The 26,581-nt window shown below is 42.2% G+C and overlaps 2 protein-coding genes across 5 annotated transcripts in view; one reads left to right on the top strand and one right to left on the bottom strand.

The window, feature by feature from the left end:
• Positions 1-1,063: 1,063 nt before the first annotated feature.
• Positions 1,064-17,830, bottom strand: COMMD9 (COMM domain containing 9). Its single transcript, XM_032166254.2, has 6 exons — positions 17,737-17,830; positions 9,514-9,639; positions 7,329-7,468; positions 5,950-5,984; positions 5,010-5,113; positions 1,064-3,608 (listed from the first exon to the last, which is right to left on the bottom strand). Exons 1-6 carry the CDS (start codon positions 17,785-17,787, stop codon positions 3,468-3,470), a joined length of 597 nt encoding a protein of 198 aa, XP_032022145.1. The 5' UTR covers positions 17,788-17,830; the 3' UTR covers positions 1,064-3,467.
• A 49-nt stretch (positions 17,831-17,879) lies between these two features.
• PRR5L (proline rich 5 like) overlaps positions 17,880-26,581 on the top strand; it is a 169,620-nt gene continuing 160,918 nt past the window's right edge. Inside the window, exons 1-3 of one of the 4 annotated variants that reach the window (XM_058446694.1) lie at positions 17,880-18,050; positions 19,214-19,341; positions 24,669-24,817. The gene's annotated coding sequence lies outside the window, so the exon portion shown is untranslated. Of the gene's footprint in view, positions 18,051-18,354; positions 18,419-19,187; positions 19,342-24,668; positions 24,818-26,581 lie in introns of those variants that run through there. The other 3 variants (XM_058446695.1, XM_058446696.1, XM_058446698.1) reach the window with 3 other exon arrangements.

The raw sequence follows: 26,581 nt of genomic DNA, 5'->3' as shown, positions 1-26,581 counted from the left end.
GGACACTCATAAACCACTTTCCCTTTTCCCTCTGGGCTTTGCTGAGTCAAATTTCAGCCTCTTCCTTGGACTACTGCGAGAGCACTTATCAGAACACTTGCTCCTTGTTCGCGCATGTGTTGAGGGCCATTCATGGGGTCAGTGTGAAGGGCTCCTCCAGGGATCATAGCATCCCACAAATGTTCAGATCATACACTTCTCTGCTGTTGTCTGATTGCTGCTGTCATGATTTATTTCCCAACCCAGGGGTAAATAAGAAGTCCCCTCCCTAGAGATGAGGGACTCAGTGTTTAATGATAAACAGGAAGGAAAAAGAGCATCTATTTCCAACTTCCCCAAAAGCCCCAAAGAGATGGTCCTTCCCCATGTGGCCCTACGTGGCATGCCATGCCTCCTGTTTCTAGGGTTCTGTGAGCACAGACTTCTTCCTCATGACAATCACCTCTGTGCCTGTGAGTCTTACCATTCCAGATTAAAACAAATCCTGGGTACATCTTAACACAAGCCTGGTCCATCCTGATGAATACAAAGGAGGAAGAGTGGGATTGGCATCAGGCACCGAGATTTTCTCATCTTCTTCCCAACCTCTGGGGTCTAGATGGCCTCTCCGACTGCAGACGAGCTTTCGGTGTGGCAGGAAGATGGACCCCATCATCACTGGCCTGGCTGTCAGAGCCTAGAGGCAGGAGGTGGTCTCAGAAATTACAGCAGAGAAAGCCCCAGGGACAGACTCAGATTGGCTGATTGGAATCATGAACATTCATGAGACAATCGCTGTGGCACATGCATTTGATCAGGACTGAGGCAGATGCTGACCCCTGTTGGTGGGTGGCTGGGTGGGATGTGTTGGGCAGCCAGCACAGGCACCAGTGAGATTGATCATTGTCCTTCTGTGGATGGAGTTTGGACATCCAAACCTTGCCACACCCTCAGGAAGGACAGTTTGTATACAGCTGCTTCATCACACAAAGTACTACTGGGAAACCAGACAAGCAGTGAATGAGCCAACTTCCTTTGAGATCAACAGATAAGAGCCAGGAGGCCCTTCTGAGATAGGGGCAGGCTAACCAGAAATATGGTATCTACAAACAATCCATCATCACTAACAGAGGAAAACAAATGCCTTAAATGAACACGCGGTAAAGGGTAGCAAACATTTATTGACTTTTCCAGTTATTTATCGACTTATGCCCTCTGCGTCATGTACCCAGATGGCTCTATTCGGACAGATCTGGCTAGAGGAAATGTCCAACTGCCCACACACCTATACTGGGCTTCTTGCTTCAAGTAAGTTTCTTATGGATGCCCATGGGAGGCCAAGAGGAAGGTATCTGAGATCTCTCTCTGCAGGTCATGGGGAATGGAAGGAAAGGAGAGGGGTATATTTGTGACAAGGCTGAGCTCAACTGGAGGGTACGACCAGGGGCTCTTAACTTGGAATTAGTGGGCTGGCTTCTGGGGTCCTTGACCTCTTGTCATTGCATGCAAAAAACTAAATGTTCATTTCCTATAGCAGATAAAGAAGAGCTTGGAATTTTTTTTCCCTTGACCTTCCTAGTATCTCACTGGGTAGGCAGACGTAAGATCTCTCATCTCTACTTCAGTTTCAACATTCTCCAAATGGCGCTAGTCACAGAATTATATGTTCCTTGCAAAGTCCTGTGTTGTAAAGAGAAGGCTAGAGAAACATGGGTCCACCTCTTAATGAGACCATTTACCATCAGATGACTCAATCTCAATGAGCTGGTTTCCTGGTCAATAAAGGGAGGATAATAATACTAATTCTCACACCAACTCTGTTATAGTAGATGAGACAATAAATACACCAAGCTTTCTACTCTCATCCATTAATAATCAAAGCCTTTCCTATTAGTTGTAACAGTACTAAGTGTTTTTAGGTGTATTATATCATTTAATTTTCACAAAACTCCTATCAAGTAGGTACTACTATTATACTCATTTAATTTCAGAAAAAAGTACAAAGTGGGTGAAAATTGAGATTTAGAGGTCAAGCATCTTACCACTGAGAAGCAGAGCTGGCTTCTGACCTTGGCTGCCTGACTCCTGAGAGCATATTCTTAATCTGCGGATTTACCTCCTCCATTCACTCCATACACAAACTAGCAGAGAAGCTGCCAAAACAAAGCACTCCAAGAGCAGGCTGCAAGCTGTTGCCATGGGGATGATCTGGAGAGTGAAGGGGGAAATCTTCACACATGGAGTCCCTGTGAGGCGTGAGGCACGACAGAGATGATCTCATTTGGTTAAACTCGAAGGAGTGCCTTCATCATAGCTCTTGTAACAAGCACATACTGATGATTAGCCTTGCTTCCTTTTTATTTTTTATTTATTTTTTTGAGATGATGAGTCTTTCTCTGTTGCCCAGGCTGGAGTGCAGTGGTGCGATCTTGGCTCACTGCAAGCTCTGCCTCCCAGGTTCACACCATTCTCCTGCCTCAGCCTCCCGAGAAGCTGGGACTACAGGCGCCCGCCACCGCGCCCAGCTAATTTTTTGTATTTTTAGTAGAGACGGGGTTTCACCGTGGTCTCGATCTCCTGACCTCATGATCTGCCTGCCTCGGCCTCCCAAAGTGCTGGCATTGCGCCTGGCTGCCTTGCTTCCTTTTGTTCTGTGTAACAGGTGAAAACACAGAAGGTGGTGTGATTCATTTGCCTGATTTCATGTCACACCATGGGTCAAGGGCTTAGCTGGGAATTAGGAAGTTGGGATCATCTTTAAAAACTAGAGAAAGTACTGGCCAAAGGCCACAACTTGGGGACAAAAGAAGCTACAAAAATCATGGAAGTTTTAGAACTGTTTATTTCCAATTATTCCCACTTCTTCACCTAGGAGTGGCTGCATTAGATCAAGGAAGAGGGCCCTGGTTTCATGAAGAAGGGAATTAGCACCCATTTCAGACTTCCTACACTGAAGAGGGGTGCCAGTGTGGTGGAGGGGGCTCAGGGAACACTCTGGATGGACCATGCTCTGTGGGCTCTGCCTGGCTTCCCTGACAGAGGAGTGGGGACTGCTGGCATCACCTGTCTGATTCCCTCCACGTGTTCTGGGATTGGAAATGAACTAATTAGAGCTAATGTTGGAAATAGACTTATTGGATAGGCTGCATGATTTGGGCCTGAATTTCCCAAACAGCTTTGCAGAAGCAGCTGACGACGCAAATGTTCCCTCACCCTGCCATGTGGTAATTAAGTTGCACTCAGGAGCTTTTCAAAGATGGGGGCTTCTGCTCTCCAGCTTCAGAAAGAGAAAGATGAGTGAGGAGAACAGCGGGGGATCTGGCTGCTTCTTCCCAATCCAACTGTAACTTCTGGATGGCAGTAGCCCCCTGCTGTCCCCACCATCCTGCCTGTTGTCAGCTGCAGCTGCAAGGGCAGCCTGCATATGGGGAGACATTTATCACTCATGAGCAGCTGGGTCATGGCAGTGGCCCTGGCAGCTGGCTGGATCATTTACTGGCCACGGTAGAGAGTTGGTCTCGGATGCGGCCCAGGCCATCTAACATGGTGTCCAGTGTTTCTTTGCTCAGCTCCACGGTGACAGCTGAGATGGAGGGTTTGTCTCCGCATAGGCTGGGATCTTCTTGGATCTGAAAAGAGAACACAGCCCAGAAAGTCAAAGCTGCCTCTTTTCCTATCTCCCTAAGTGAGCCCTGAACCTGCGAGGCCGAGCTCAGTTCTGCTGAACCTCTGAAGAGAGGCTCTTTCCTAAGCACTAGAGAGCAGCAGCCCTTGGGTCATTTAGCAGTAAGGGAGAGTACAGGAGATGCCTCAGAGGCCTGGGTCAGTCTCCATTTGCAACAAGTGCCTTGGGTAGGTATCAAAGAAGGCCAAGCCAAGGCTCACTCACCTCTCTGATACCCTAACTCTCAGCATTCAAGTAAGAAAACATTATGTGTGTTTACATTGGTACTTTAAGGAGCAGGCTCTCTTGGATACTTAAGACGATCCTGCATTGGGATGCAGGAACAATCTTATAACTTTTAGTTTTAAAAAATTAAGAAGTTAAGATTTAATATTTAATATTAACACTAATTACTAATTAACACTAATATTTAAAACTTAATTGCTAGAGGCACCCTTACTTCTTCATTTTCTTACAAGTGGTAAATTTCTGGGTGTCTGGTTATGTAGATATAGCATTACATTTCTAGTTTTAACTAAACAAACACTACAAAATGGATATGTAGCTTAAAAAGATTCCTGAAAATAACTATAAAATGAAGACAACACCAATGAAGCAAAGGTATGTGAGCGGGAAAATGAAGACCTGACACTTCTCCAGCTGCTAGTAGAAACTATTTTTTTTTTTTTTTTGAGACGGAGTCTCACTCTTTCACCAGGTGGGAGTACAGTGGTGTGATCTCGGCTCACTGCAATCTCCACCTTCTGGGTTCAAGCGATTCTCCTCCCTCAACCTCCTGAGTAGCTGGGACTATAGGCGCCCGCCACCACGTCTGGCTTATTTTTGTATTTTTGGTAGAGACAGGGTTTCACCATGTTGGCCAGGATGGTCTTGATCTCTTGACCTCGTGATCCGCCCACCTCGGCCTCCCAAAGGGCTGCGATTACAGGCGTGAACCACTGCGCCCAGCCACTAACAGAAACGCTTGAGCAGCCACATTACGAATAATGACAGCCTAATCACTGGACAAGGAATTGCTAAAGTACACTGAAATGATCAGACAGGCTATTCAAAATCTGGAAGCACACCACTGTTGTTAAAGCTAAACTGCTAAGAGTATAGGGTTACCTTTTGGTATCAGCAAATTATTTTAAAAATATGTTTTGTATTTGTTTTATTGTTTTAATATGTCCATAATATGTTACTATAGTAGTATACATACACGTTGTAACTAAACAAAGGAGGATAAAGGGGATGGTGATTTAAAAAAATATATGGGTTAGAGATCCCAAACCTTGGAGACCGGTGTTTTAGATGGCCACAGGGGTGCTGCCTCTTCTTTCTAATGGCATGACAGTGAACGCACCTTCATCTGGAGCAGGCAGGTGGGGACGGCCATGCGGCTGCTGCTGTCTGAGGAGGTTTTAATATCCACTCTCCAGTCCAGGTCAACCAGGCGTGGCAGAGAGACTGTGGAAGGAACAGCTCAGCTCAATGCTCATGCCACCCGTGTTCACCAAGCATTTATTCTACGACAGGCAGCTCTGGGGACTGCACACATGCAATGCATTGGTCTATGCAGCAAGTCCCTGAGAGAGACAGATAAACAAAGCCCGAGACCCACAGCGGGTCATATGCCTTACCCATTGCTCTGTGCTGCCTGCACTTAGTACTAATTCACAGTGGTAGCATATCCAGGCTTCTGCCTGAACACCCAGCCCTCCAGATGTTAGGGCAAAATGAGAAGTTACAGAAGGCACAGAAGAAATCATGGCCTGAGGCTTAGGAAACGTGTAGCTTCAGCAATAGTGGTGAGAGCTCTTGTTTTAGAGATAAACGGACTTGCCTTGAATATAGGTGCTACCACTTATCTAACGTCTGAGCTTCTAGCTCACAGGGCTGTCGGGAGGACTAAATGACTTAATGCAGATTAACTGCTCCAGCACTGTGGCTGGCTCAGAGTTACTGTAATGACCATTTATTCAACATGGACTTTTATTCAGCCTTTCAAACTATTTTTGATTATTGTTAATTTTTTTCACAATTGAAATGTCATTATTTTAAGTACTTCACTTTCTGCTTTGGATATTTCTGTTTTTTAACAACATGCCTATATCATAATGTTTATAATCAGAAAAAAGTTAAAAAGTAGAATTAGGGGAAAAAAACCCACCATACACAGAGTATGGGTTGAGACTAGAATGGTTCACTTTGGTTTCTGTCGAAATCTCTGATCACCTGGCAGACTGAGAGCTGGGGCTGGGGAGACAAAGTAAGAAGGGCGGGGCAGATTTCTTGGTACTCACTCTGATTTGCCTGGGCTTCGGTTCTCCAAGTAGACCTGTTTAAGAGGGAAAGATGAGGAAAAAATAATGGAAAGGGGATGAGACTGACTCTTCTGACAGAGAGGGGACCTGGCCCTTCCTGTGATCTTCAGACCTGTCATCACCTGCTAACAGGAAAGGACCACAGAAACCCCTCCCTCCAAGAAAGTCTTTTGTTTATTTGTTTTACAAAGCTCAGTGATGTTAAGGCCATAAGAGTTGTCAGTTTTCATAGTTTAGGACAAAAAAGAAGAAAATACAATGTATCGTAATCTTATTGTGCTATTGTTCTCAAAGACGAAACAGAAAAAAAGGTCAACTTATCTTCTCTTTATTGAGCACCTACTGCATAGACAAATATTGCATCTTTTGCAAAAACACATCCAAACAGACCTGACTAATGCTACAACAAACATAGTAAAATGTGATCACGTATGAGAAAGTTCTTAATATACAATAAAACCCTTGGTAAATAGGCATTATCAGTTATTGCTATTAGAGAGGTCTGTTCAAGCCTTCTGCTAACCAACAGTTAATCAATTCTGCTTAAAATGTACATGTTTAAAAGGAACTTCCTAGACAAGAAAATATACAGATACTTCACAAAAGAAAAAAAAAGATCATTAAACATATGAAAAAGATATCTGACATCACTAGTGTCAAAGATAGGGACATTGAAATGAGGTACCATTTGCCATTTGTGGAACTGGGAAAAATGTAAGAAAAAAATCCCCTCAGTGAAGGTGTAGGGAGAGGGGTATACTTGTATCCTACTACTGTGGAAAAATACTGCAATCTTTCTAATGGCCAACTTGAACATTTAAGGCCAAACCCTCAAAATGTCCATTACGTTTAACCCAGTAAAAAAATAATTAAGCACACCAGCAAGGTTTTCACTGTAAATTGTTCACTGAAATGAAAAAGTGCCAATAGCCTCAGTGTCCAACATTAAGAAATTTTAAAATTAAATTATACATTATTTCTTCCTATAACAGGATTATGTTTAACCATTACAATGATATTGAAGGTAAATATTGACCTGAAATGTCACTATCGTTAATACTGTTAACAGAAAATAAGCAAGTTACAAAACAGCATGATCCATTTTGTAAAAACAAAAACAAAACATCGACCTCTTACAGAGGAGTAAAGAGAAAAAAAAAACATGTTTTAAAAGGCTTTCCATTAAGAAGAGACTACCGCTAACCTCTGGCTGGTGGAATTATAGGTGTCTTATTTTCTTTTTGCTTATCCGGGCTTACTAAGTTTTCAACAATGAGCATATTACTACTTCTAGAATGAGAATAAAAATAATAAGAAATGTAAAAGTTAGGAGGGACTTTCAAGAAATGAGCACTTACACATGTTCTAGGATGATCTTTGTCAGCAGGTTTTTGAGGTTTTGGTGGAAATTTTCTGGAAAGAGAGCCAGAATCGCCTCGGCAGAGGACAGGTCACGGAATGCCACCAGCCTAGTGAGGCGGTGCAGAGCCTGGAGCAGCTGCAAGATAACGGAACCACCTGTAGCTGTAACAGAAGCAGCAGGCAGGGGGCACAAGGCAGAGCCAGGGGCAGGGCTCTACACCCCGAAGGCTGCACACTGCTACAGTCATTCAACTGAGTCACAAGTCCAGAGGCCTCTGTGGCACATGCTCATGCCCCACTTGCCTTGGCCTGCCTCCGAGTTCACCTGTTGCTTTAGAAGACAGATGCAGCTGCCTGACCTAGGAAGCTGACAGCTTGTCAGAAACTCTCCAATTGTGCGCAAAGAGTTAATATAGCCCTTTTCCTTCTGCATGAGAATCTGACCTTCAGTTAACTTTCTGGTGCTGTTTCCCTGGTAACCTGAGAGCAGTGCAAAGTCAGCTGTGTTACTAAGCAACACTGCATTGGTCCAAGCCTCTGGACTGAGAGGACTGCATAAATACCTGGGGCGCCTGTAGCTCTGGACTTGCCTATGTGTGGCTACAGGCTCCTTTTGAGAACCTGAAGCAGTGCTTACTGAACTGTGACACAAGATACCGGCTCCTGTGGAGTGAGGGCCTTGAATCCAGGGTAGTAGGATTCATGTCCTTTCCTCTCAACTGTCGCCCAGGAGGGCAAAGAGAACAAACAGCTCCTGGCCGGCTGTGCGGGTTCCTCCTGGGAAGAGGCGTGTCTGCCCGTCCTGCTAAAATGCTGTGTTCCCATCCTAGGTCCTTCTAAGTGAATCTGTAACTTCGAAGTGGAAGAGTGGTTCATGGTGGTCTTGTGAATAGAGTAATACTTAGCTAACCTAAAAAAACTCTCTGGAGGTAACTGTTTCTCTGCTTTAGGGCTTTCTCTGATATCACTGCAGATTGCCTGACACAACCCGGAAGTGAAGGGAAGTTAACCTTCCACCAATGAGAGTGGGTGTTCATGGATAAATGGCCAAGCCTCTCTGTCCTCCCGGGGAACAATTCTGAGAGGTGTTCTACTTGGCTTCTTACAGGATCCCAAGTTTTCCATAGCAGTAATTGCTCTTAACATCCTCTTTTATTGACTTGCCTTCCCTGTTTGATTTTCCCCACTGCTTTGTTTTCTAGAATCATCTCCCAAATAATCTACTTTCGGGGGAACCCAAAATAAGTCTCCAAATCACTTCCAAAATATTGCTTTTTCCTTTTCCTTTTCTACAGCTCACTTCAATAAACAAGGTCCAGAATTAAAACAAAAAACATAGGCCAGGTGCAGTGGCTCATGCCTGTAATCCCAGCACTTTGGGAGGCTGAGGTGGGTGGATTGCTTGAGCTCAGGAGTTCAAGACCAGCCTGGGCAACATGGCAAAACCCTGTCTCTACAAAAAATACAAAAATTAGCCAGGCATCGTGGCATACACCTACAGTCCCAGCTGCTCGTGGGGCTGAGTTGGGAGGACTGCCTGAGCCTGGGGCATCGAGGCTGCAGTGAGCCATGTTCATGCCACTGCCCTCCAGCTTGGGTAACAAAACGAGACCCTGTCTCAAAAATAAAAAAATCCAAAAACATAGGCCCATTTAGATGAAGAAACTGCTGTTTTAAAAACATATTTGCCTTGGAAAGATAAGGCTGTTACTGCTACATAATAACTTAACACAAGTTACCTTAATCTCCCTCTTGGCTACCTGCTGAGATCAGGTGAGCTGAGGAGAAGGGGACCTTCTGTGGGACAGAGGGGTGAGGAGGGAGTGAGATACACAAAGCACACCTCAGGAAGCCTGATGGAATCTAGCAGTGGCTACTCCTGAATCTTATGCAGGCCGTCCAGCTAACAATTTATGAGCATCAGCAAGTTACAGGTTGGAAAAGAAAATCACAGAAAGGTTGGCTTTTGTTCCACATTGTCTAAGTAATAGGTCTGAAAGAAAATGGTCAGGAGCTCTGATTCTGGGTACAGTTCTCCCATTCATGTCCCATTTATCAAAGTTTGCTACAGTGTCAACAGATGTTTCAAGGGATTTTCCTTGGACATGGCAATGACTGGGAAGTCAAGAAAGAGACTAATAAGAGGGCCAGTGGCCAAAGGTCATTTCTGACCACACTTACTTCCTCTGCCTCCTCTTGGGTCACAGACAAGCTGGAACATGTAATATCCAAGAGTTTTTTCGAGCCAAGGGCTGAACTGGAAAAGCTTTCTTGACACAGCTGTCTGACAACATCTTTTGAGGAGGCCTATGAATTAAATCACAGATAGGAAAAAAAAAAACTCAGACTCTGAAAACACAAGTTTTGAGTAATAATGTCTTAGTCATACATGATACCTTTGAGACTTAAATTTTAAAGGTACATAAGACTTTGGATTCTAGGAAGATCAAACAGATGTACTTTTCCCTAATCTTTCTGCTAAGTACAACCAAAAACTCTGGACACTATACAGAAAACATACATAAGACTCTGGAAGCAGGAGAGAAGGAGGCAGATCTGCTAGGGACCTCATAATACAAGGAATGACACAGTGGTGAGTTCCCTGGATTTTTTTTGCTTCATATATCCCAGACTTTCAGCTGAAGAAGGGGGCAACCTGGAAATGACAATGGATGCAGAGGGGAAAAAACGCTACAATAAATAGCTCTTCTGTCTAGCTAAAGGACAAACAAAGGGGCAGCCTTGGAAGACAGAAAACTTTTAGATGACAACTGCTACACTGCAGCCAAATATCACAGAAAAACTGCAGCCCCACCCACCTCTATGTCAACAAAGGCTGAGTGGGAGGCCTAGACCTGAGTGAGAAGACTTGTGAGGCTATAATGAGGTACCCCAACACTCCTGCTGGGGAGGTGTCAGAGAAGGCCAAGTAGGAAGCTGGGACCTTTATCCCCACCAGCTGGTAACAAGCCTCATCATTCTGTGATACTAGTGGAGACCACGTAGAGTCAGAGATTCCACCCCTACCCAGTGGTAACAAGGAACCTCTGCTTTCAGGTATCAACAGAAGCCAAGTGGGGAACCTGGACTTCAACTTCCAACTGATAGTAATGAGGTGGCACCCCCTTCCCCTGCCTAAGCAATGCCACAGAAAGCCAGCTAAAACATAAAATTTAAATAAAATCCATTCTCAGAACACAATATGAAAATGTCCAGGTTTTCACTGAAAATCATTCATCAAACCAAGAATCAGAAAGATCTCAAACTGAATGAAAAAAGGTAATCAATAGATGTCAACACCAAGATGACAGATGTTAAAATTATCTGACAAAGAATTTTAAGTAGCCAGGATAAATATGCTTCAACAAATAATTATGAACTTGCTTGAAACAATTTTTAAAATTGCCTCCTCAGCCAAGAAATAGAAGATATAAAGAACAACAAAATGGAAATTTTAGAACTGAAAAATAAAATAACCAAAATAAAAAGCTCAGTAGATGGGCTCAGCACCAAAATGGAAAGAATAGAGGAAAGAATCAGTGAACCAGAAGACAGAGAAGTAGAAATTACCCAATCAGAAAAGCAGAGAGAAGAGACAAAATTATGAACAGAGCCTCAGGGACATGTGGGACTACAACAAAAAATCTAACATTTATATCATTGGAGTCCTGGAAGGAGATGATAAAAGAGGGCAAGACTGAAAGAATATTCAAAGAAATAATAGCTCAAAACTTCTCAAGTTTACTTAGAAACATAATCCTATATATTTCAAGAACCTGAGTGAAACCTAAACAGGATAAATCCAAAGAAATTCATACCAGGACATATAATTGAACTTCGAAAATGAAAGACAAAGAAAAAAATATTTAAAGCAAAGAAAAATGACACCTTACCTATTAAAAAAACCAATTAGAATGAAAGCAGATTTCGTATCAGAAACCATGGAAGCAAGAAAGAAGTGACAATATTTTTCAGGTGCTGAAAGGGAAAAAAAAAACTGTCAACCTGGAATCCTACACCCAGCAAAAATATCCTTCAGGAATGAAGAGGAAATCGAGACATTCTCAGTTGAAGAAAAACTAAGAATATCTGTCACAAGATCTGCTGTAAAAGAATGGTTAAAACAAATTCTCTAAACAGAAATGAAACAATGAAACAGGAAACCCTGGAACACCAGTGTACTAGCCAGAGCTCTCCAGAGAGACAAAACCAACAGGGTATGTAAGAGGGGATTTATTAGGGGGAAATGGGTCACATGATCACAGAGGCAAAGTCCCACAATAGGCCATCTGCAAGCTGGAGGATCAGAGAAGCTGGCAGCTTGGCTCAGAGTCTGGCAACCTCAGAACCAGGGAAGCTGATGGTACAGCCCCTAGTTTGAGGCCAAAAGACTGAGAGCCACTGGGAGGCCACTGGTGCAAGTCCCAGAGTCCAAAAAATGAAGAACCCAGAGTCTGATGTCCAAGGGTAAGAGGAGAAAAGGCATCTTGCTTTAGAAGGAAGGGAGAGAACAGAGAGAAAGGGAACCCCCCCATCTTCCACCTGTTTGGCCCGGTTGGGTCCCCAGCCAATGGGATGGTACCTGCCCACATTGAGGGCAGGTCTTCCTCTCTTTGTCCACTGACTCACACATCTATTTTCTCTGGCAACACCCTCACACACTCAGAAAAAATGCTTCACCAACCATCTAGGCATCCCTCAATCAAGTCGACACCTAAAATAAACCATCACAATCAGGAAGTCAGAACAGGGCAAACAAAGACATGGATAAATACTGTAGGCTTTCTTTCTTTTCTTGAGTTTTCTATTATGTTTGAAGGCTGAAGCAAAAAATATATCTGATGTGGCTCTAAATGTATATAGAGGAAATATTTAAGACAATTATAAATGAGGGAAGATAAAGAGGTATAAAGGGAGGTAAAGTTTCTATACTTTGCCCTAACTGGTAAAATGATGACACCAATAGACTGTGATAAGTTACGTATATAGAATGTAGTAATTAGGGCAACCACTAAAAAGGCTATAAAAAGAAATGCACTTTAAAACATTACAGATAAACCAAAATGGGATTCTAAAAAAATGTTAAAATAACCTATGGGAAGGCAGGAAAAAGTAAAATGAAAGAAAAATCAAGAGAGAACAGGCAGAAAACAAAAATAAAATAGTAGACTTAAAAGCCCTAACATACAAATAATTATATTAAATGTAAATGGTATAAGTGTACCAATTAAAAGACAAAAATTGGCAGAGTGGATTAAAAATATGACTCAAATGCTATCCATAAGAAACTCTTGGCCAGGCGTGGTGGCTTAGGCTTTGTAATCCCAGCACTTTGGGAGGCCACGGCAGGTGGATAGCTTGAGCCCAAAAGTTTAAGACCAGGCTGGGCAACATGATAAAATCCCCTCTACAAAAAAATACAAAAATTAGCCAGGCATGGTGGCGCTTGCCTGTAGCAGCAGCTACTCAGGAGGCTGAGGCAGGAAGATTGCTTAAGCCTGAGAAGTCAAGGCTGCGGTGAGCCGAGATTGCACCGCTACACTCCAGCCTGGGTGACAGAGCGAGACCCTGTCTCAACAACAACAACGACAACAACAACAAATCTCCCTTCAAATATAAGATATAAGGCAGGTTGAAAGTAAAAGAATGAAAAAGGATATATCATGCAAACATTAATCAGAGGAAAGTAAGAGTGGCTAAATTAATAATAAAGTAAACTTCACTGGCAAAGAAAATTACCAAAGACAGAGAGGGACATTATATAATAATGAAAGATTTTATCCACCAGGAAGATGTCCTAAATGTGTATATACCCAACAACAGAATTGGAAAATATGTGAAGCAAAAAACTATCAGAACTGCAAGAAGAAACAGACCGAATGACAAATATAGCTGAGGACTTCAATACTCCTCTTTCAACAATTGATATAACTAAACAGATATTCAACAAGGATATAGAAGAAACTCAACAATACCATCAATCAATTAAATTAATATTCATGAAACAATACCCAGTAACAGCAGAATACAAATTCATTTCAAGTGTCCACTGAACACATACATACCCAGACATACCATATTCTGGGCCATAAAACAAACTTCATCAAATTCAAAGAAGTAATGAAGAGTGTGTTCAATGGGACCACAATGGAATCGAACTAGAAAGCAATAGCAGAAAGGTAACAGAAAAATATCTGAACACTTATAAACTTAAACAGTACACTTCTAAATAATCCATATGTCAAAGGGGAAGTCTCAGGGATATTTTAAAAGTTACACTGAATAAGTGAAAATGAAAACACACCATATCAACATTTGTGGTACACAGCCTAGCAAGTGGTGAGATGAAATTTTATAGTATTAAATGCATATACTAGAAAAAAGGAAAAGTCTCAAATCAATAATCTAAGCTCCCACCTCAAGAACCTATAAAAAGGAAAGCATAATAAACCCAAAGGAAGCAGTGGAAGTAACAATGATAAGAGCAGAAACCAATGAAATTGAAAATAGAGAAATCAATGAAACAAACAGCTGGTTCTTTGACAATGTCAATAAAAATCGACAAACCTTTAGCAAGACCGACAAAGTTAAGAGGGGAGACACAAATTATCGGTATTAAGAATGAAATAGAGGATATTACCACAGATCCTGCAGACATCAAAAGGATAAGGGGAACTTAATGAAAAATTCTATAAACATAAATTTGATAATTTAAATAAAATGGGCCAGTTCCTCAAATAACACAAACTACTTCCACTCCCCTAATATAAAATTGATCATCTGAATAGTCCTATGACTATTAAGAAAATTAAATTCACAATTTTAAGGCTCCTAAAAAAGTCTCTAGGCCCAGATAGTTTAACTGGAGAATTCTAACAAACATTTAAGAAAAGAATGAACTGATTCTATACAATCTCCTCTAGAAAAACAGAAGATGATGGAGTACTCTCTAAATGATTTTATATAGCTACAAAGCTAGTATTACCCTGATACCAAAACCACACAAAATTGTACAGAAAAATAAGAAAATTACAGACCAATATCCCTCATAAAAATAGATGCGAAAATTCTTAGAAAATATTGGCAAATAGAGATGTTATATATATATAATATTTTATTAGCAAATAGAAACATATAATTATATACTTATATATTATATATAATTATACACTATGACCAGGTGGTATTTATTCCACAGATGCAAGGCTGGTTCAGTATTTGCAAATCTATGTAATCCATCACATTAACAAAGAAAATTACATGATATAAATCAATGCAGAGAAAGCATTTGATAAAATTAAACATCCATTCTTGATAAAAGCCCTCAGAAAAATAGGAATAGAAGAGAACTTCCTTATCTTGATAAACAGTATCTACAAAAAACCTACAGTGAACATTATACTTAATGGTGAAAGACTGAATGTTTTGCCCCCAAAACTGAGAACAAGGCAAGACATCTGCTTTCTCCACTCTGAATCAACACAGTGCTGAAAATTCTAGCCACTAAAATAAGGCAAGAAAAGGAAATAAAATGTGTGAAGATCAGAAAGGAAGAAATAAAATTGTCTCTATTTGTAAATAACATGATTTTCTATGTAGAACATTCCAAGAAATATACCAAAAACTCCTAGAAACAGTGAGTTTAGCAAGTTTGCATGTAGAAGATAAACATACATAAATCAGTTGTATTTCTATATATTAGCAATGAACATGTGGACACTAAAATTAAAAATACGGGCTGGGCGTGGTGGCTCACATCTATAATCCCAGCACTTTGGGAGGCCAAGGCTGGTGGATCACTTGTGGCCAGGAGTTAGTGACAAGCCTGGCCAACGTGGTGAAACCCTGTCTCTACTAAAAATACAAAAAAAAAAAAAAAAAAAAAAGAAAAGAAAAAGAAAATCAGCCTGGAGTGGTGGTGGGCACCTATAGTCCTAGCTACTTGGTAGACTGAGGCATGAGAATCGCTTGAATCCAGGAGGCGGGAGTTGCAGCGAGCTGAGATCGTGCCACTGAACTGTAGCCTGGGCCACAGAGCGAGACTCTCTCAAAACAAACAAACAAACCAAAAAAAACCAAAACCATTTGCAATTGCTCAAAAAATGAAATACAGGATGTGCATGCTGAAAACTACACAATACAACACTGTTGGACAATCATTACACGGAATACCACTCAGCAATAAAAAGGAAAGAACTATTGATACACACAACATGGATGAAAATTAGGCTGAGTGAAAAAAGTCAATCTCAGAAGGTTAAGGAGGGTGTGGCTATTCATGAGGAATCTTTGTGGTGGTGGAAATTTTTGTATTTTGACTGTCAAAATCAATACTTTTGACATTAGCTATTGACATCCCATTTATCCTTTACCCAATTTCCCCATGCAGAACTATACATAATAGTAAGTATGCTATATATGTATACTATATACTATGTATATCATATAGTATGTATACTATATACTATATTATATTGTATGTATACCATATATTATATACATACTATACATAATAGCATATATACTATATTATGTATAGTTCCGCAGAATCCTGCAGAACTGAGGGAAACTGAGTAAAGGATAAATGGGATCTCTCTACATTATTTCTTACAACTACATATGGATTTATAATTATCTCATAATAAAAAGTCTAAGTTTTTTTTTTAAAAAGAAAAGAAAGTACATAGGACAGTAGCAATGAAAATCAATGAACTACTGCTACATAATGGTGAGCAAAAGAAGCCAGGCATAGAAAAAAGTATATGCTGTATTATTCCATTTATGTAAAGTTCAAACATGGGCAATAGTAAATGAATTGTATCAGAAGCAAACATAGAGGTTACTGTTGGGGAAGAAAGTGAGGAAGCAAAGAAGGGGCAAAAGGGGGACTTCTGGGGTACTGTTAACATTTCATTTTTTGACTTTGGTGGTGGTTACATCGGTGTGTAATAAATCACTTAACTGTAAATGTATGGTTTATGCACTTTTCTGTATGTATACTACACATTAATCTTTTAAAGTTTTTAAAAGAAAAGAGTGCATAAGACCAACAACCATGGGGGCGGCGGTAGGTACAGAGCAGCCAAAATGAAGGTGAAAAGGCACTGGGTTGGGAGCTGAGAGCCCTAGATTGCCAGTCCCAGCTCTGTTACTTCATTTATTAATTCATTTAACAGCTATTTACTGAGCACGTGCTGTGTGCCAGGTATTATTGTTCTACTTGTTGGGCATTAACACTTGTGAACAAAAGAGTAGATCTCTTTAGGAGTGGAGAATAGTAATGAACACTGAGAAGGCAATTAAAAAATAAATAAGTAAAACAAAACAGAGACTATTACATAGACCGATGATGATGATGTGCCATAAATTGAGGAGAGTAATTCAATCCTCTTCACCTGGTGTTTAAAAAAAAAAAAGAGAGAGAGAGAGAGGAAGAAAGGAAAGGTCCCTGATGGATCTTACATTCTTATGAGACAGACGGACAACGGGCAAATAGCTAGCGATAAGTTCTACGAAGGAAAATAAAGCTGCCCTTTCTCCTACAGGAAAATAATGTTAAATAATTCCGGCCAGGCGCGATGGCTCACGCCTGTAATCCCAACACTTTGGAAGGCGGAGGCGAGTGGATCACGCGGTCAGGAGTTCAACACCAGCCCGGCCAAGATGTTGAAACCCCGTCTCTACTAAAAATACACAAATTTGCCAGGCTTGTTGGCGGGCGCCTGTAATCCCAGCTACTCGGGAGGCTGAGGCATAGAATTGCTTGAACCCGGGGGCGGAGGTTGCAGTGAGCCGAGATTGCGCCACTGCTCTCCAGCCTGGACAACAGAGCGAGACTCCGTCTCAAATAATAATAATACTTCATTTGAGCTTTACAAAGCCTTATGAAGTAGGTCCCTTTCGACCTCACAACTTTTCAAATGATTATCAGGAGTGTGTCCCGCCCCTTTCACAGGTCAAAGCGAGTAGGGAAAATCTGGACCTCAAGGGAACATTGAACGCACAGGTCATTCGAAGGGCTGGGCGGACGCAGTAGGAGATAATTTCTTAATTGTGCAGTGCAGGAGGGGCTACGGGATGAAATGGGGAACTGACAACGTGGGTCTAGCAATTACCAGTTCAATGCACCAATACCGAAAATCAATCCCAAAGACTAATAGCAGGAGGTTGTACTGCGCCTTCATGCCCATTATTTTTTTTTTTATCTTACGTTCCTGTCAAAACGATATTTTGTTCTTACTTTTTAAAAGCTCAGAAAGACGCAACGATTTGCCTGGGATCACACAGAGAACAAGCAGCAGAGTTGTGGCTCCAAACCAGGGTCAATTTGTTCCCAATTCCTGCTCCGTCTAAAGTCTCGGAGACAAAGGGCCACCTCACGCTGTCCCCATCCCTTCGATTTACCTTGAGCAGGCTCTGGAGTGCTGCAAAATGCTCCGCTGTCAGGGCAGCCATCTTCCCGAAGTCACATGACCGCGGCACCCAGCGAAGCGAAGTCACGTGGCTTTCGCTGTTGTCTCGAGGCCTGCCGGGGGCTGTAGTCCTTCAGAGTGGAAGAAGACGTTTCGGTTGTGGTGCTGCGGCAGTGAGCGCGGATCAAGACGGACGCGGCGGCTGGATGGCTAAACCCCGGGACTCTAGGACCGAAGGACTAGGGGGACCAGGGCGGAAGACGGTTTCCTCGGGGAGGAAATTGGCTTGACTTGTCTACTTACCAGGTCAGGGAAACAGGTTTTCCCTTGACCCATGTGAGTGGGCTGGCGCATTTGGGGAATGCACCTGCAAGCTTGGCAGGCGCTTTGGAAACGTAGTTGTTCAGGAGTGACCAGCGTACCAGTGTTTGGAATGAAAATGAGGCTGTGCATTATCGGGCTTCTTGGAATTGACACACACACACACACACACACACACACACACACACACATCCTGTCTTGAAGAATGTAAAATTACTTCTGCGTGTATAGTTTTTCAGCCTATGTAGTAGGTTGGAGCTGGTATTATTAGTATTATCCAGATTGGGAAATAATCATTTAGGGTTTTTAGTAACTTTCCCATAGTCATAGAGAAGATCTGATTCCAAGAGCAGGTGAGAAAGTGTTTGGGAGAGGGGACAAGAGAGGAATGGAATGAAATCTACTACCTAGCTAGGTTCTTGTTATACAGGGGTGAGATGGGGGAGGAGGTTTATGGAAATGATTTAGTTCCTTTATTCAAAAAGGTAATTATAATGAATATAATTGTAAAGAGTGATTTTGCATGGGCAGTACTGGACTCTGATTTGCCCTGTTCTCAGAGACCATACATCAAAACAGACATTTCCTTTATCTACCTTTAGTATGTGGGTGGCTCTTTTCCTGCCCTCCACTTTTTTTTAAGCAAATGCCAGCTCAAAAAATGGGTTCTGATATATTCAAGCTTAAGAAAGAATGCCCATTTGTGAAATTCCAGGAACTGGTAAGCTGCTAAGGACATTTGTTCCTTTGTCTCCTCTCCTCCCCCTTCCCCTTCCCCTACTCCATTTTCTGTGGGGCTGTTGTCAAGGCTCAGGAAAACAAAAATCAAATTGTCTAAGGAGGAACCCATTCCTGGATTAGAAGATTTCAGAACCGTTTTGTCACAGCGTCCTGATTCTAGCTCTCTTTCTTGGCCTCTCTTTTCCATGAACCCTCAGGGCCTGATTCCTGGTTTCTGTTATAACTCAATGTAGGTTCTAGGTTTAACTCCTGCCTGTATCTATAGGGCTGGGCCCATTGCCTTGGGTTAATTGAATATTTGTTAAATAACCACCCAAAAAAGTGATTAGACTAAGATGAACTTTTGTGACTTATTTGAGGATATTGCCTTGGTATTTACAGGACTGTGCCTTCTTGTCTTACCTTAGAGTAATGAGGAGTGTGGTCATCAGCCTTCAAGATGGCCCTCAATGATCCCAGCCTCCTGGTATTCACAACCTAGTGTAGACACCTCCCACCTTGTACCAGGATTGGTATGCATGACCAATAGCAAATGGTGAGTGTGAATGGCATATCACTTCTGAGATTAGGTTATACAAGACTGCACCAAAAACAAACAAAAAGACTGAAGTTCCTGTCTCCTGGCTTGGGTGCTCTCTCATGTGCCCTGCTCTCTTTCACTTGAATCCTTTGCTCTGGAGAAAGCAAACTGCCATGTTGTAAACAGTCCTACAGAGAGGCCTAGGTGACAAGGAACTGAAGCATCTGGCCAGCAACCTCATTATCGACCTTAGAAGCAGATTCTCTAGGCCCAGTAGAGCCTTAAGAAGGCAGTAGTCTTGGCCAACAGCTTAACTGCAACCTCATGAGAGATTCTGAGCCAGAACCACCCAGTGAAGCCACGCCTGGATTTCTGGCCTTCAAACACTATTAAGATTATAAATGTTTGTTGTTTTAAGCTATGAAGCTTTGAAGTAATTTGTTATACAGCAACAGTAATTAATGCATGGTGGCAGCAAAGCATAGGGGTTTTAGAATTCAACCTGAGTTGAAATCCTAATTCTACACATTATTAACTTTTCCATGTACAAATTCTTGAACTTCTCTGGGCCTCAGTTTCCACCTCTGTAAAATGGTGTTCATCACGCCCATCTAGTTCAGAGAGTAGAGCTGAGCGACAGGAGCTGCTTCGGCGGGAGGATTCCCAGCTCTCCTTGCTCTCGTGGGCTGGTATGGTATGAATGGCACCATGTCATCCCATTTTGGTAGGGCTGCCCAGATTGCCAGTGCCATGTTGCATGTAAAGGTTTGTCTATGGTCTGCAGAATGTCCAGCAATTTCTAAACCATAAACATTTTCATGGGTGGGAACAAAACAGAATGTCAGCGTTCATTTCTATGATTTGGTTCCATTGCCTGGTTTTCATTAGGCCAAATCTGATTTCTTTCCAGTTCTGAATATAGGAATCAGTGCTGACTTTCATTTATTTAATAAACTTGTTATGTCCCTGGCTCTGTTCTAAGCCCTTACATTTACTGATTTATTTACTTCCCATTCCTATCCTGTGATATTATATATATATACGTATGTATATACATACACACACATATATACATACACACATATGTACATATACATATATAAGCACACACACTGTATTATCTCCATTTTACATATGGAGAAACAGACATAGGCAGATTAAGTAGTCTGAGGTCACACAGCTAAGTAGTGGCAAAGCCCAGATTCAAATATGGGCAGTCTGGCTCCAGATTCTGCGCTGTTAACCGTCAAGCTGTACGTGTCTCCTTGTTGTCCCCACGGCTGTAAATTCATGTTTCTTCTCTTTGCGTGTCTGACTACCTTCCTCAGGCAGCAAGAACAATCTAAGATTGTTCCTGGACAATCAATCTGGTGGTGGTGAGAAACAATATAATGAGTGAGTGGAAGGGCTACCTTGGGGTTTGGAAAAAGACCTAGGTTCAGTTTCCAACTCCTGTGTACTGTTAGCAAATTACTTCCCTTCTTGGAACCTCAGTTTCATCATCCGTAAAATGGGAACAATAATAAAAATACCTTTTGGCCATTAGGGGGAGCTCAAGGATGACTTATACCCCAAAAGGGGAAGGATTGCTTATGTGGATTCTCAGTTCTAGTCATTGGCAACACTAAAGGGCAGAGCTTTCCCGTATTGTGGGCAAAGGTTTGCACGAGGGGGACTGGACATCCCAGTTTTCCCAGGGATGAGGGATTTCCTGGGATGCAGGACTTTCAGGGCTAGCGCTGGGACAGTTCTGGACAAACTAGGCCAGTTAGTCCCCCGAGTTTGAGCCCTGAGCCTTGGGGGAAACCAGCCTTTTGGAACACTTGCCCTGATTTCTCCAGTGGGGCAGATATGAAGCGAGGGATATGGAATTTATTAGTAGAAAATGATTAAGGGCAGCAATCTTAATATTGAGGGTTTTTTTATAATAGCTTTATTGAAATAGAATTAACATTCACATATCATACAATTTGTTCATTTAAAGTGTACAATTCAATGGATTTTAGTGTACTCACAGAGTTGTCCAACTATCACCACAATTAATTTTAGAACATGTTCGTCATCCTCTAAAGAAACAGCATATCCTTTAGCTATCAACACCCACCTCTGCCCCCAGTTCTCTCCATCACACCCAGCTCTAGGCAATCACTAATCTACTTTCTGTCTCTATGGTTTTGCCTTCTGGACATTTCCTATGAATTGGATCATATGATATGGTTTCTCCTCTTATGCTAAGCAGAGGAAACGAGTACAAAAGACCACATATCATATGTTTTGTACTCGTTTCCTCTACTTAGCATAAGAGGAGAAACTTCTTCAAGGTTCATTCATGTCATAGCCTGTATCAGTACTTCATTCGTTTTTTGCTGAATAATATGTTTTTGTATAGATATACCATAGTTTGTTCATTCATCAGTTGTAGACATTTGAGTTGTTTCTACTTTTTAGCTGTTGTGAGTAATGCTGCCATGAGCAATCATGTACAAAGTTTTTGTGTGAACATATGTTTCATTTCTCTTGGAGTATATACTGAAGAGTGGAATAGTGGAGTTTCTGGGCCATATGATTACTCTGTGTTTAACCTTTTGAGGAAGTACAAGACTATTTTCCAAAGTGACTGTACCATTTTACAGTCCCCAGAAGCAGTGTATAAGGGTTTCAATTTCTCCACATCTGCACCAACATGTTTTTTTTAAAAAAAAAAGAGGGAGAGAGATGGGAGTCTCTGCTCTTTTACCCAGGCTGGAGTACAGTGGTGTAATCATGGCTCACTGTAGCCTCAAACTCCTGGGCTCAATTGATCCTCCCACTTCAGCCTCCTGAGTAGCTGGGACTACAAGCACGCACAACCATACCCAGCCAATTTGATTTTATTTTTTTAGAGACAAAAAATACATTTTGTCTCTAAAACATATGTTTGCTATGTTGCTCAGGCTGGTCTCAAACTCCTGGCCTCAAACGATCCTCCTGCCTCAGCCTTCTGAGTAGCTGGGATTACAGATGGGAGCCACTGCATCTGGCTCTGCCTTTTTGATGATAGTAATCCTAATGGGTATGAAGTAGTATCTCGTTGTGAGTGGTCTTGTTTTGAAGTTGCATTGGCATAGCAAACACATTTTGTCACTGGTTCTGTTTTGATTATAGCAATCTTAGTGGGTATGAAGTGATATCTCATTGTGAGCAGTCTTGTTTTGAAGTTGCATTTGCATAGCAAACACATTTTGTCACTTATGCTACTTTGGTTCATTTGAGGTAACTGATGAAGGTTACAAAAGCTTAAATAAACTCCTATTCTCCCCTTTGGTTTCACTACTAAGTGCTGGCTGCCTTCTTTGTCAGAGGAATGCCTGCAGGAGGTGGATTAGGCCAAGGGTCCTGTAGTCCTTTAAGGAGAGCCCTTGCCACCCTCCTGTTACTTCCCCAGTTTCCCTTTTCCTCACCTTTATCTCAGCCCAGAGATGAGGGTGGGTTGCAAGGGGAAAGGGCTGATCAATCTTTTTGACTTTATGGCCCCTGCTCTAGGTCAAAGAGTGGCTTTGATCAGCTCACCAGGCGTCTTAGTCCATATGGGCTAATACAACAAAATACCATAAACTGGGTGGCTTATCAACAACAGAAATGTGTTGCTCATAGTTCTGGAGGCTGGGAAGTCCAAGACCAAGGCACTGGCAGATTCTATGTTTGATGAGGACAGTTTCCTGGTTCATAGATGGTGTCTTCTCACTGTGTCCTCCAATGGTGGCCGTGGGCAAGGGAGCTCTCTTGGGCCTCTTTTATAAGGGCACTAATCCCATTCATGAGGGCTCCACACTCATGACCTAATCACTCCTCATAGGTCCCACCTCCAAATACCATCACCTGGGGGTGAAGATTTCAACATATGAATTTGTGGGGGATGCATACACTCTGACCATAGTGCAAGTTGGGGACAAAAGCTCTGAGTGTCAGCAGGGTTGCACTGGCTTGGAAATGCTGTCTGTTTCCAGATCAGGCATTACAAACTGCATGATCTAGGGCTCACGTTGCATTAACAATGTTGTGTTTGGTCCACAGTGTTTCAAACTTGGAAAACTTGACATAAAAACTCTAGCCTTCTGGCTTTTCTTTAAAAATGTGCAGGCCCAACCATGCTGTTTCCACCTTTCTGCATTGCAGTAGTTGGCTGAGGCTGAGCCCTGGCTGCCCCCTGAAGACTGGTGTGGGCTTTCAAATCCCCACAGTTCCCACCACACACTGTTGCATCACAGTGGGCCCTCTCCACACATTTGTCACCTGTCTCATACTTGAGAATATTTATTAGTGCCCAATTCCCTCAGGGATCTAACAGGGTGAACTTAGGCCATAGTAGATAACAGGCCTAAATACAGACACTTGGGATCCTGGCTTTCCAGCCATCCCCATACCATCTCCTCATGAGTACAAGCAAGTTTCAGGTGTAACGTGGGCATCTAATTTGTGATTTGTGGTTCTTGATCACTTTTATGAGCCAGCCACTGTTCTAAGAGTTTTGCATATATTAATTCATTTAATGCTCATAGGAACCCAATCATAATCCCAGTTTACAGATGGGAAAACTAGCACCCAGAGAAAACACTTTCTCACAGTCCATGGGTAATAGTTGCTGAGCCAGAATTTGAAGTCAGGAGCAAATGAGGTCATTTTGCAAGGTTGCTCATGACCTAGTGTCTGGTTCATTATGGGGGTTCAGTGGGTGCAAGCTTTATAATATTCATCTAGTCTTGCCAACTTCTGCTAACATGCTGCATGGCTGGGGATTAGTCCCAGCCAGATGTCCCATCACAAAAGTTAGGCGTTGAAGTGGATGACATTTGTGTTTAGAGAAATGATATGTCTCATTCTTTACAGCTCTAACTTGGGGTAAGTTTCTGAAAGCAAGTAAGAGAAGAGGAGAGGGACATTTGTGATCTCTCATGTATAGAAGACTAACAAATAGGCAGGTGGTCACACCTGAAGGCACGTCCCCTGACCCTTATTACATAATGCCATGGGCTGAATGTCCAAAATTCCTCTCCCAGCTCTGATTGGCCTGGCTACTATGATGAGTGAAGTCCACCAGGGAAGATATTGTGGCCTCATTTCTCATCCTCCTGTCCCCAGGAGTAACACAGAAGCAGCTAGTAACACAACAGCATTGTCCTCACATACACAGGCCTGCTTTGTTTCCCCACCACACAGAGCAGCCGCTGTAACAATGGCCCCGAATGACACTTTACCCTCCTTTCTCCAATGTTGCACTTGTTTTTTTAGTCTGGAATGGGCTAAACAATGATTTCCTGCAGTGGGTATCAGCTTTTCATTTTTTCTGCCTGCTTCTCTGTCAGTCTTCAGGCCCCAGGTCAGTGAGTGGCGAACCAGGCCCAGAGAGCTCTGGACCCATTGGAATATCCCCTTCTCAGGAGGCTGGAAGGCCATGGTCATTCACCTCTCCCCAGCAAGGTGGCACCTGCCATGGAAGAAGAAACCAGACCAGGTAACACAAGAGAGACAATGAGAGCTTGGGGATAGGGGATGGGGTTGCAGGGGATGGCTGAGTATCCAGCCCAAGGAGGATGGGTTTCTGGCTTCAAGACATCCTATTTTCTAAAGAGCCACTATTTGCTGTTAAATAAATAACGAAAAGTAACAGAGGTCAAGTTCAGCAGCCTCCCAGTTAGGAAAATACCCTCTGTCTGTCTGGCCCTGTTCAGTGCCTCTGATATCTCTGGGTGACCAGGGTCTTCATGGCCCATGTAGATTTATTGAGGTGACTGTTGCCTTAATAATAGCTGCTAGTACTAAGCTCTTTCTCTGTGTATTGCATATGTATACCTATTACTGTATGTCTCTCATTGAATGAATAGTAATGATAGCAAACCCTTATACAACGTGCCTCAGATTCTTGCTTCATTGAAACCCAGGCAGTCGGGCTCTAGAATCTGCGCTTTTCATCATCATGCCCCTTGTAAAGCATTTTTTTTTTACAACATCCTGCTAATAAACCATGGTCATCACAATATTTCACTTTGAGAGGCAATGATGTATAATGATAGCTATGTGTATTGTGAGTCCTTTGCCCTGTGCCGGGCAGCATGCTAACTGTTTTGCAGCTATTTCATCAGATAGATACTTTATGATCTCTATTTTATGGATGAGGAAATTGAAGTAGGGAGAATTCAAGTCATTCACCCGGGGTCACACAGTTGTTAAATGGCAGAGCCTGGATTTGAATTCAGTTTTCTCTTGAGTATTATGGGAATCTTAGGCCCGCCCAGCCCTGCTGGTCTGGAGTTATTCTGCTTCTCTAGGTCATGGGGTATAGAGGGTGACATTCAGTTTCTGGCTTCATAGAACATCTGCACCCAAGTTGACAGCTTAAGGAATTTGTTTGTTTGTTTGTTTTAAATGATTTTTCTATTGGCATCAGCTTTTGTCTTGCTTGAAGAAGATGGCATTGCTCAATGATGACAGTGAAGGAATTTGAAAGGATAAGAATTGCTCAATGAGTGGCATCTCTTTTTTGGCCAGAGACCAGGCTAAGTTGCCTCATATGTAGGAGAACATATGTCAAATACACAGGACTCACGGTATATTATGGAAGCAAACTTTATTTTTGCCTATCATTGTCCCTGATTTTTTTCAGTGGGTCCTCACTCTTCCCTTGCCCTGGGATGAAAATTAAGGTAGGCCCACAACTCTTCTGGGCCCCCTTCAGGAATCAAAAGTTCTTTTTTTTTTTTTTGTCTTTCTGTGCCTGTCTTCTTTCTTTCTTTCTTTCTTTTTTTTTTATTATACTTTAGGTTTTAGGGTACATGTGCACAATGTGCAGGTTTGTTACATATGTATCCATGTGCCATGTTGATTTCCTGCACCCATTAACTCGTCATTTAGCATTAGGTATATCTCCTAATGCTGTCCCTCCCCCCTCCCCCAACCCCACAACAGTCCCCGGAGTGTGATGTTCCCCTTCCTGTGTCCATGAGTTCTCATTGTTCAATTCCCACCTATGAGTGAGAACATGCGGTGTTTGGTTTTTTGTCCTTGCGATAGTTTACTGAGAATGATGTTTTCCAGTTTCATCCATGTCCCTACAAAGGACATGAACTCATCATTTTTTATGGCTGCATAGTAGGAATCAAAAGTTCTTAAGTCACTTTTAGTTCCAGCACAGCCTCATTCAGCAATTGGGATGTCCAGTCCCAGGGAATCTGCCAGATCTTCAACTTTGGTTCCCAGTGGAGACTTTTCTCCCTCCTCC

The sequence above is a fragment of the Hylobates moloch genome, unplaced genomic scaffold (assembly GCF_009828535.3).
Source record: "Hylobates moloch isolate HMO894 unplaced genomic scaffold, HMol_V3 SCAFFOLD_11, whole genome shotgun sequence".
NCBI classification, from domain to species: Eukaryota; Metazoa; Chordata; class Mammalia; order Primates; family Hylobatidae; genus Hylobates; species Hylobates moloch.
Note: the sequence above shows the minus strand (reverse complement) of the source record. Positions and strands in the feature narration are given on the sequence as shown.